The sequence below is a fragment of the Petromyzon marinus genome, chromosome 50, assembly GCF_048934315.1.
Source record: "Petromyzon marinus isolate PM22_M1 ecotype Great Lakes invasive population chromosome 50, UKy_Petmar_22M1.pri1.0, whole genome shotgun sequence".
NCBI lineage: Eukaryota > Metazoa > Chordata > Hyperoartia > Petromyzontiformes > Petromyzontidae > Petromyzon > Petromyzon marinus.
Genome location: NC_133716.1, coordinates 4,442,149 through 4,454,071, shown reverse-complemented (window position 1 = coordinate 4,454,071; position 11,923 = coordinate 4,442,149). Strand labels below are relative to the sequence as shown.

The 11,923-nt window shown below is 56.7% G+C and overlaps 1 protein-coding gene across 4 annotated transcripts in view; it reads right to left on the bottom strand.

Annotated features, from left to right (window-relative positions):
* Positions 1-78: 78 nt before the first annotated feature.
* Positions 79-11,923, bottom strand: part of LOC116953196 (DENN domain-containing protein 1B-like) — a 113,579-nt gene continuing 101,734 nt past the window's right edge. For all 4 annotated transcript variants that reach the window (XM_076074797.1, XM_076074796.1, XM_032973152.2 and 1 more), the window contains 5 exons: positions 10,081-10,154; positions 7,998-8,199; positions 5,632-5,776; positions 5,128-5,218; positions 79-3,651 (listed from right to left, as the gene is read on the bottom strand). In XM_076074797.1, the coding sequence (XP_075930912.1) occupies positions 3,237-3,651; positions 5,128-5,218; positions 5,632-5,776; positions 7,998-8,199; positions 10,081-10,154 (927 nt within the window). In that variant the 3' untranslated portion in view covers positions 79-3,236. The remainder of the gene's footprint in view (positions 3,652-5,127; positions 5,219-5,631; positions 5,777-7,997; positions 8,200-10,080; positions 10,155-11,923) is intronic.

The window sequence follows — 11,923 nt, the reverse complement described above, 5'->3', positions numbered from 1 at the left end:
CGTGCGTCCGTGCCATGGAGAGGGGATGACCCGCGGCCTGGGCATCCCCAAGGTCGACTCAGCCTCAAATGAGTACTGCCAACTTTAACCCACTTTAATCGCGGGCAGTGACCGAAACCCGGATTGGAACCCAGGTTCTCGGTTTCCGTGGTGAGATGTTAACTACCTCGCCTTGAAAACAGATCGTGGGTTCGACCCCGGCGCCTGCTGTATATTCGGAGTTTGCGTGTCTCTCTCCCCGTGGTGGTCGCGTGGATTTTTTTCCCTCCGGGTCCTCCGATTTTTCCCTTCCACATTTAGAATCAAACATCGCCACGCGTCTTCAGAGTATTTGGCAGCCGCCGCCGCCGCTGCAAATTTCCGCACGACGATGAGCCCCACTTTCGTTGAGCCGTCATTCGTGGCCCAGCTTCGTTTCTGGGCAGAAATAAGCTGCATTAGCTCAGCGAGCCTTACCTGCTCAGATTTTGTCTTTAAACATCGTTTACGTTGAAGTGACCCGGTCCCCGCCGACCCCGAAGGCGCGATCCCTGGCGGTGGCCGCGAGAGGGCGACTCGCGCCCCAGGCTCCAAGCGAGCGCGGCGCCCGCGTGTCGATCGACGCCCCCAGGCAGCGGCGTCCGTCGATCGGTGTTGGACCGGGCGAGCGCGGAATCGTGGTCGTTGCCGAAACATCGCTGGTTTGGTGGCGCTTGGAGCTGGTGTTATTGGTTGGTGGTGGTGGTGGGTGGGCGGTGGTTGATGTTGATAATTGGTGGTGGGTTGGTGTTGATGGTGGTGCTTGTTAGTAGTGGTGGTGATTAATTGATGGTCTCGGCCCAGTTAAAGTGCACGAAAATCCATCAGATCTAGGCCTTTGACCATACTTCACCACTCTGGTCAGCCCTAGTAAACTATACGATAGGTCAACAACGTTATAAACAGACAACCACCCCCCCTGCCCCCGTGTGTTGAGGGTGCGCCTGCTAATTTGGTAGTGGTGCCGTGCGTGCAGCGGTGTAGGCGAGACAGAGCAGTCGAGTTGTCTTGATCACGTGGGAGAGTATGAGAGGGGATCGCTGGCGTTGTGGCTAGCGTGCCACGCGACGAACCTGGCCACCCCGAGTTGGACTCCCGCTCACGGCCAACACCGGTGACGATTATCTGAACCGGTACTGGGCCCCTCCCCCCTAGGTCGACTCGGCTTCAAAACGAGTTGCCCAAGTGCTGTGGGTAAAAACATCGCCACTTGGGAGACAAAGGCGGCCGGGCGTGGAGCCGGCCACCCACCCCCTCGCCTCGTGTGGCACTCGCTAACAGTGCCCGCCGGTGTGTACGTCCTCACAGTGCGACTGTCCTCACACAGGCACCGTGGCTACATCACCGTGGCTACAACACCGTGTCTTTGTGTGCGAATCAGTGCCGGATTATCCTAGTAGCACAAGGAGCATATACGACGGGGCCCCGCACTTTCAAGGGCCCCGCGCTAATACGCTTTCAAGCTATCAATTCTGGTTCAGTGACTCTGCACTTGCTCTATTACTATAGTACTATACCGCCTTCAACTTCTGTGAACGACTGGGTGTTTAAGCTTAGCGATTTGTCGTATTATCCGGCTGGATAGCAAATGTAAAAATACAATTACTTCACTATGCAAGTTAAACATTTATGTCTTTTAATATTTACGTGTTTTAAAAAAAAAATGCAGGGCCCCTTTATAACATATGCTACAGGCCCACGCTAGCTTAATCCGGCACTGGTGCGAATGGTGTGTACTGCTATCCGGTATGTGCTGCGATTTGGGAGGGAGTCGCTCTCACGAAACCCCGGCGACGCGAGCCTCAATGAACCCCGCGGCGTCGATCGGCTTGACGCGAACCGCCCAAGTTGCCGCGCTCGAAGCCGAACCGGTGACCTCCGCCGCGGGTGGGAGCGAGCGCCGCGGGTGGGAGCGAGCGCCGCGAGCGGGGGGCGCGGTACGAGGGCCGCAGACCGAACGCGCGCCTGCCGCGTCCGTACCGAACGATGTCGCGTCTCGACACGTTCCGACTTAACTTGGCGACAACGAACGTTAACGAGCCGTTGCGAGACGCCACGACGCCACCCCCGACAACGTCGCCCCCGACAACGTCGCCTCCGACGTCGCCCCCGACAACGTCGCCCACTGACAACGTCAACGTCGCCCCCAACAACGTCGCCCACAACAACGTCGTCCCCCCCCCGACGACAACGCCCCGCCGACAACGTCGCCCCCGACAACGTCGCCCCCAACGTCGCCCCAACAACGTCGCCCCCGACAACGTCGCCCCCAACAACGTCGCCCACAACAACGTTGCCCCAACGTCGTCCCCCCCCCGACGACAACGCCCCCCCGACAACGTCGCCCCCGACAACGTCGCCCCCAACAACGTCACCCCAACAACGTCGTCACCCCATCGCTCCGTCCAAGCGATGGCGTCAACCTCTCGTCATGTTGATTGCGGTGCCGATTGTCGCTGGCCGCTTGACGTTTGAAAAAAAAAAAATTCCCGGACCCTTTTGTGCTTTGGCCAACCGTGTTGTAAAAACAAGAACAACACCAGGACGACAACAACACAACAACACAACACCACAACAACACAACAACACAACACCACACGCGCACCGGTATCGTGCTTTGCTCAAGGTGACACCGGGTCCGGCCATCCCTCCGCTCTTCACCCCCAACCCGCGGATGTGATTGGCTCCGTGCGACGGGTGGTGGAGGGTCTTGGCGACACAGACCTGCAGGCTCGGTAGGGGTGAGGGCGGCGTGCACGCTGTTGACGAGGGGTCCCTGCTACACCGCAGCGTCCGTCCGTGAATTTCCGTTCGCGGTGAGGTTTTTTTTTAGCTGCGCATGGGAAGGAGACTGGAGAGAGCGAGGGCGGTGGTGGCGGACGATGCTCTAAGCTCTGCACGGATGGATTCAAGAATTCACACCTCGCAGCAACACGCTCACGAAACACCTGGTGGTGGTGGTCACCCATCCGAGTACAGCGTTCAGCGGGCTCAGACCTGCTTAGCTTGCGAGGGCAGGTGGGCGGTGGGGGGGGGTAGGAGGGGGGCTTGCGTGTGCTCCCTCGTCGACGCCACTCGGCGATATTTTGATCGTCGTTTGATCGAAGTGCTGATCGTTTGATCGATGAACGCGCTGTAAACGTCATGTCTCCTCCACCGGCAATTCGCCATCACCACCACCACCATCATCACCGCCGCCGCCGCCACAGCCACTGCCATCACTGCCCGCTGGCCTCTCGGTCCAGCAGCTCGTAGCGCCGGCGCAGCTCCCCGACTCGCCCTTGCCCCAGGGCGGCCGTGCCGGGCTGTGCCGAGGGGGATGCGGAGCGGAGGGGCCCGCCGGGCTGGGATGCCGGGCGTGCCAGGCGTGCCGAGCGCGCCGAGCGCGCCGGGAGCGCCGGGAGCGTCGAGCGCGCCGGGGGGGGGCAGCTGAGCCGCACCGCGTCCCCCCGAACGAGCAGCAGCGGCGAGGGCGGAGGAGTCGCCTCGGATGCCGCCGTTGCCGCGGCGACGTCGGTGAGGAGCGACGGCAGCGAGCCGCCGTGGTGGTTGCCGCCCGACACCCCCGCCATCGCTGCCGCCCGGCGCCGCGGGGAGGGAGACGAGGTGGACGACGAGGAGGAGGAGGTGGAGCTATGGAGACGGGGGTGGGGGGAGAGAGCGGAGAGGTCACGGGGCCGGTGGACATCGGAGAGACTATTCTGGCGTCTGGCTAAAGGTGTTGTCCGGTTGTGTGTGTGTTGTGCGTGTTGTGCGTGTTGTGCGTGTTGTGTGTTGTGTGTGTTGTGTGTGATGTGTGTGTTGGGTGTGATGTGTGTGATGTGTGTTGTGTGTGATGTGTGTGATGTGTGTTGTGTGTGATGTGCGTGTTGTGTGTGTTGTGCGTGTTGTGCGTGTTGTGTGTGATGTGTGTGATGTGTGTTGTGTGTGTTGTGTGTGATGTGTGTTGTGTGTGATGTGTGTGTTGTGCGTGTTGTGTGTGATGTGTGTGTGATGTGTGTTGTGCGTGTTGTGTGTGTTGTGCGTGTTGTGTGTGATGTGTGTGTTGTGTGTGATGTGTGTTGTGCGTGTTGTGTGTGTTGTGCGTGTTGTGTGTGATGTGTGTGTTGTGCGTGATGTGTGTTGTGTGTGATGTGTGTGTTGTGCGTGTTGTGCGTGTTGTGTGTGATGTGTGTGATGTGTGTTGTGTGTGTTGTGTGTGATGTGTGTTGTGTGTGATGTGTGTGTTGTGCGTGATGCGTGTTGTGTGTTGTGTGTGTTGTGCGTGTTGTGCGTGTTGTGTGTGATGTGTGTGTTGTGTGTGATGTGCGTGTTGTGTGTGATGTGCGTGTTGTGTGTGATGTGCGTGTTGTGTGTGATGTGTTGTGTGTGTGATGTGTGTTGAGTGTGTTGTGCGTGTTGTGTGTGTTGTGCGTGTTGTGCGTGTTGTGCGTGTTGTGCGTGTTGTGTGTGATGTGTGTGATGTGTGTTGTGTGTGTGATGTGTGTTGTGTGTGTTGTGCATGTTGTGCATGTTGTGTGTGTTGTCCGGTTGTGCGTGTTGTGCGTGTTGTGCGTGTTGTGTGTGTTGTGCGTGTTGTGTGTGTTGTGCGTGTTGTTATGTGCGTTGTGCGTGTTGTGCGTGATGCGTGTTGTGCGTGTTGTGTGTGTTGTGTGTGATGTGCGTGTTGTGTGTGTTGTGCATGTTGTGCGTGTTGTGTGTGTTGTGTGTGTTGTGCGTGTTGTGTGTGTTGTTCACCAGCGCTGTGTTGTCCAGGTAAGGCCTACTGAGCTATATTGCTCTTCGTCAGAAGTGACCTGGCCACAAGCGGTAGCTCAACAAAGTGGCTGATCATGTAGAAATTAAAATCGGCCAAATACTCAAAAACGGAGGACCTAGAGAAAAATCCACGTGACCACGGGGAGAGAAAAATGCAAACTCCAAATATACAGGCGGTAGGGTCGGCATCGAATCCAACGACCTGTATACCAGGCGAGGTAGTTAACATCTCAGTTGCGCGTGTGTGTTGTTAGATTGTGCGTTGTCTGATTGTACGGCTGTAGTCCGACTATACGAGCGCAGTCCGGGCGAGGCGAGTTGTGAGCTTCGGTCGGTGTCGTAGGCTTCCACCTGAGATGTGAGGTGTCCACCTCTTCTTCTTCCTCCTCCTCGTCCTCGCTCTGCAGGGCTCCTCCACCCCTCACCTCCTCACCGTGCTCACCTGGACGGTGACGCACACACGCACGGGGATGTCCATGGCTACACTCGGGAACGACGCGCGCCGCTACTCCGTCGCGTCGACTGGGCAACACAAGTCACCATGGGGTCCCCTGCGTCTCCCACCTCGTCCACCTCCTCATCCCCCCCCGCGTCTCCCACCTCGTCCCCCTCCTCAAAGACGGTGGTCACCGCATCGTCGCGCGTTTTCAGATGCGCTTCTGCAGCCGTCTGGAATGCTCTTTCCTTTTAAATCATCGAGATTGAAAACTCATTCGTTTAGAACTAGCACGGTCGTCTACGTACGGTGGGCAAATAATTTCCACGTACACACAAGTCGCCCGGCACCGATAAAGCCGCCACCCCCCCCCCCCCCCCCTGCCGTTTCTGGGTGGTTCAACCTGGACACAGTCTCACCTCCTTGTCCCCCACGCATCTCTGAGGGGGGCGGCGGTGTTGCCGAGCGGAAGAAGTGGCCGTTGCCGGGGCCCGGTTGCGGTGGCGACGACGGGAGGCAGATCCCCAGCACCGCCATATCGTCATGGCCACCACAGAGGGACGTCTACGGGGGTGGTGAGGCGGGGGGGGAAGGAGACACCAGAAACGGAAAAGGTGAGGGTTCAGGTAAGGTTCTGGAACGTGAGATAATTAAAACGATTATGACGATTGTCATGCCGATTGCACAATGGTGATGGCGGTGATGGTTGATGGTGATGATGACATGAATGACACGCCAATGACAGCCGATAATTCCTTGGATCAAATCACGACCCACCAACCCTCGCATCCAAAGCACTGAACCACGCCCGTCATACCCCCCCCCGCCCCCCCCCCCAAATATAGACGACCCCCACTCACGAAGACAAAGATCCCCCGTGTAGCCTTAACAGACTGTTGGGGCAAGTGCTGTTAGCGAGCTCCTACAGTGAGGGGAAAAAAAGTATTCGATCCCCTGCTGATTTTGTACGTTTGCTCACTGACAAAGAAATGATCAGTCTATAATTTTAATGGTAGGTTTATTTAAACAGTGAGAGACAGAATAACAACAACAAAATCCAGAAAAAACGCATGTCAAAAATGTTATAAATTGATTTGCATTTTAATGAGGGAAATAAGTATTTGACCCCCTCTCAATCAGAAAGATTTCTGGCTCCCAGGTGTATTTTATACAGGTAACGAGCTGAGATTAGGAGCACACTCTTAAAGGGAGTGCTCCTAATCTCAGCCTGTTACCTGTATATAAGGCACCTGTCCACAGAAGCAATCAATCAATCAGATTCCAAACTCTCCACCATGACCAAGACCAAAGAGCTCTCCAAGGATGTCAGGGACAAGATTGTAGACCTACACAAGGCTGGAATGGGCTACAAGACCATTGCCAAGCAGCTTGGTGAGAAGGTGACAACAGTTGGTGCGATTATTCGCAAATGGAAGAAACACAAAAGAACTGTCAATCTCCCTCGGCCTGGGGCTCCATGCAAGATCTCACCTCGTGGAGTTGCAATGATCATGAGAACGGTGAGGAATCAGCCCAGAACTACACGGGAGGATCTTGTCAATGATCTCAAGGCAGCTGGGACCAAAGTCACCAAGAAAACAATTGGTAACACACTACGCCGTGAAGGACTGAAATCCTGCAGCGCCCGCAAGGTCCCCCTGCTCAAGAAAGCACATATACATGCCCGTCTGAAGTTTGCCAATGAACATCTGAATGATTCAGAGGACAACTGGGTGAAAGTGTTGTGGTCAGATGAGACCAAAATGTAGCTCTTTGGCATCAACTCAACTCGCCGTGTTTGGTGGAGGAGGAATGCTGGCTATGACCCTAAGAACACCATCCCCACCGTAAAACATGGAGGTGGAAACATTATGCTTTGGGGGTGTTTTTCTGCTAAGGGGACAGGACAACTTCACCGCATCAAAGGGACGATGGACGGGGCCATGTACCGTCAAATCTTGGGTGAGAACCTCCTTCCCTCAGCCAGGGCATTGAAAATGGGTCGTGGATGGGTATTTCAGCATGACAATGACCCAAAACACACGGCCAAGGCAACAAAGGAATGGCTCAAGAAGAAGAACATTAAGGTCCTGGAGTGGCCTAGCCAGTCTCCAGACCTTAATCCCATAGAAAATGTGTGGATGGAGCTGAAGGTTCGAGTTGCCAAACGTCAGCCTCGAAACCTTAATGACTTGGAGAAGATCTGCAAAGCGGAGTGGGACAAAATCCCTCCTGAAATGTGTGCAAACCTGGTGGCCAACTACAAGAAACGTCTGACCTCTGTGTTTGCCAACAAGGGTTTTGTCACCGAGTACTAAGTCATGTTTTGCAGAGGGGTCAAATACTTATTTCCCTCATTAAAATGCAAATCAAATTATAACATTTTTGACATGCGTTTTTCTGGATTTTGTTGTTGTTGTTATTCTGTCTCTCACTGTTCAAATAAACCTACCATTAAAATTATAGACTGATCATTTCTTTGTCAGTGGGCAAAACGTACAAAATCAGCAGGGGATCAAATACTTTTTTCCCTCACTGTATGAAGGCCGGCACGGCACACGAAGACGGTTGGGGAGGCCAGCACCACGCCCGGCCGCCTTTGTCTCCCCAGCGGCGATGTTTTTACACACCGCACCAGGTGCTCATTCAAGGCCGAGCAGACCCAAAGTGGAGGCCCAGAACCGGTTCAAATCACCGTCGTTGGCCGTGAGCGGCAATAGAACCCCGGGTCGCCGGGGTTCGTAGCGCTAACCGCTGCACCGCCGCTCCCCGCACCCCCACTCACCTGCGAACTCCTCCACTCCTCCCCCCCGGCCCCGAGGAGGTCGTCGAGGCTGCGGGAGGCCGTCAAGGAGCGTGGCTCCAGCGCCGCGTCCAGCGAGGCGAGGATCTCCGACAGGAGATCCATCTCCTGCTGGGGGCCCGCGCTCAGCGGGGGGCTCCCGGGGCCCCCCTCGACCACCTCGGACGCCAAGGGCCTCCGCGAGCTGACCGCGAGTCGGCGTGGGGGGGGGGGGGTGGGGGCAAAGGGGGGGAGGTCAGAGGTCACCGGTGATGTCGTTCGTTAGCGAGGAGCAGTGGTGACGTTTACGCTCTTTATGCCAGGCGCCCGTTACGAGGCCGAGTCGGACCGGTTCGGATAATCGCCGCCACCGGCGTCGGTGATGGTGGCCGCGAGCGGGAATCGAACTTGGGTCGTTCTCCGCTGCGCTAACCGCTGCGCCACCGCTCCCCTCTCACTCGCACACACGCACGACGCGGACGTGCGTCATGCAGCACTAACGAGCCACACGCTCGTTAGCGCCGCATCATCCCTACCACCCCCTCTCTACCTGGGTGGGGGGGGGGGGGGGAGATCGGAGACACCTGGGGATGCGAGCGGCCGTTACCACGGCGACAGGCGTGGTCGTTAGTCCGTGGGGGTGGGGGCCGGAGTTGTGGGGGTGGGGGGGGGGGGGCGAGTGGTGGATCGGAGCCCGGCGAGGTGATTACAGTGATTAGTGAAAGCGGAGAGCGAGGGTTGAACCGTCAGTCCAACGCGGCGCTCCCCTCCCCATCTGCCACACAGGGCGTGAGTGGAGACCCACCCCGTCACGTAACACCGCCCACCCCCCACGAGAGGGCCCCCTTACGTGACCCCCCCCCCCCACCACCCCCTCCTCCCCAGGTGGGGGTGGTGGGGGTGCCGTCACCCATCGCGGCTTGGAACTCAGCGGCCGCCCTGGTTAACACTGCACCTTTGAAAAAGAGGTTAATTGTTCAAAATGGCGTTTACTCAGGAAAGCCACTTCTTCTTCTGATGATCATCATCATCAATGAACATCAATGGCCATTCAATCATCTTCAGTTATCGCAGCCCACAGCAGACTATTTTCGTCGCCGTATTTGAAAATGACACCGCAAATAAATTGACGGGTAAAGCCACGGCAGCAGCAGCAGCAGCATGGCCCGCCCGCTGTGAAACTACAGCAGGCTGTGTGCGTCTGTCTGACAGCAGCAGCAGCATCATCTCCCGCCCACTGTGAAACTACAGCAGGCTATGTGCGTCTGTCTGACAGCAGCAGCATCATCTCCCGCCCGCTGTGAGACTACAGCAGGCTGTGTGCGTCTGCCTGACAGCAGCAGCAGCAGCAGGGCCTAGCTTCGTGGCTATAGCAGTGCTACAGCCACCATCAACACCACTGTCACTATGAGCCATGCCCTATCCCCTGCTGGATGAACGCCTCCTCCTCTTCTCCAAACCGCCACTGCCACCAACACCACAACTACCACCAGCACCAAAGACAAAGATTTATCCGTGTAGCCTGAACAGACTGTTGGGGCAAGCGCTGTTAGCAAGCGCCTATGGAGGCCGGCACGGCACACGAGGGGTGTGTGGCCATCACCACGCCGACTGCCTGTGTCTCTCTCGTGGCGATGTTTTACACACCGCTTCACCAGGTATTCATTTGAGGCTGAGTCGACCTAGAGGAGGCCCAGGACCGGCTCAGATAACCGTCACCGGTGTTGGCCATGAGCGGGAATCGAACTCGGGCCGCCGGATTCGTAGCGCTAACCGCGATGCCGCTGCCGCTGCCGCCAACACCACCGCCACCGCCTCTCGCGATCGCCACGATCCACACAACGAGCCGATTCCAGCATCACGTGTTCGGGGGGTGGGGGACTGTCAGTGCCGTGTTGTTACTTAAGGGGGGGGGCAGCGGGGAGGGGAAAGTGGTGGGGTGGGGGGGGGGGGCGCCCAGGGTAAATTTATTTCGGTGGGGGTGAAGGGGGGGGGGGAGAGTCTCACAATCAGAATCTTGTATTCATCCCGGAGGGAATCCGATGAGCTATAAAGCTCTTCTTTCACAGACGTCCAATCGACTCACCTCGTCCTGCGCTGAGAGAGGCCCCTCCCTACGGCGGAGCTCCCCCCGTACGAGGAGCTGAGCAGTGCCACCTCCTGCGGTGGTGATGCAGGAAGGGGGGGGGAGTAATTAATGCTCATTAAGGCTCGTTAGTGGTCATTAGCGATCATTAGCGATCATTAGCGTGCGTAGCGTGCGTTAAGGCTCGTCAAGTGAGCGTGGCCATTCAGCAATCCCGGGGCACACGGACACACGGAGCAGGCAGGGTGGTGCGGGCAAGGTCACAGTCTGGGTCAGGGGTCAGAGATAGGGGTTAGAGTTCGGGGGTTAGACATTAGGGCTGGGGTTATAGTTTTAGTTGGGGTTGAGTTTAGGGTTAGAGATGGGATTGAGGATAGGGTTGGGGTTAGGGTTGGGGTTAAGGTTTGGGTTGAGAGTTTGAGGTTATGGTTAAAATGAATGATGGGTTTATGGTTAGAGATAGGGTTAGAGGATAGTGTCAGAGGTTAGTGTTGCAGGTTCGTATCGGGGGTTAGGGTTAAAGTTAGGGTTACGTGTTCCAGATTACTATTGGGGATTATAGGGTTAAAGTTAGGGTTAGTGTTGGGGTTAGGTTTGAGGTTATGATTATAATGAATGCTGTGGTTATGGTTATAGATAGAGTTAGAGGTTCCTATTCTGGGGTTAGGGTTAAAGTTAGGGTTTGGGTTGAGCGATGGGTGGGAGGAGAGGGCAGCAGATGGGAGATGCAGTGGGAGGAGAGCATTGGGGGATCACAGGGTCCACGGATTCAACTCCCCACTGAGCTTGACTCACACCCAACTCCACACAGCCACGAAGACAAAGATCCCCCACCCTCCCCCGTATAGTCTCAACAGACTGTTGGAGCAAGTGCTGTTAGCGAGCACCTATAAAGGCCGGCACGGCACACGAGGGGATGGGTGGCCAGCACCTAGTGGAGGCCCTGAGCGGGAATTGAAACCGGGTCGCCAGGTTCGTAGCGCAGAGCGCTAACCGCTACACCACTGCTCCCCACCCGTACGCACACACGGACACACACACACGATGGCACCATGATAGACACAAACATTCACCACTCACTCGACACACACAAAGACAAAGATCCCCGCTATATAGCACACACGGACACACACACAGACACATATAGACAGACACATACACACGAACACACACACACGGACACACACACGACATCATGACAGACACGCACATTCATCACTCACCCGACACACACAAAGACAAAGATCCCCGCTATACAGCACACACGGACACACATGGACACACACGGACACACACACACGGACACACCACCGCCATTGTCACTAAACGCTGTCTCTGAACACAACAAGGCAGCGTTTAAAACGACAGACCGCGTCGGAGAGCAGAGAAAGACGGAACAAGACAAAGTGAGGTGGTGGGGGGGGGGGCAGGGGGGTCGTCGTCACTTTCATGAACTGGGAAATCGTGGATCGGGGATTATCCCCTAATCTGGCTTAAACGCCAAGTGCGCGCGTCAATCGTGCACCCACCCATCCTCCGTTAATCCGTGACCCCCTAACCCTCACCCCCCCACCCACCAACACACCCACCACCCACCCCCACTTCTGCCACGTAACCCCCTAGAGGGCACAATGGACTGCTCCTCCACCCCGGGCCCGTAACCCCCTAGAGGGCACAATGGACTGCTCCTCCACCCCGGGCCCGTGTGCTGTGGGAGATACCAAGGGACCAATTAGTGGGTGGGCCCTGATCCGGACGGGGTCCGGAGGGGCGCTGTGTGTGTGGGGGAAATGTTGGGTGGTGGTGGTGGTTGGCGGTGGTGGTGATGGTGGTGGTGATGGCG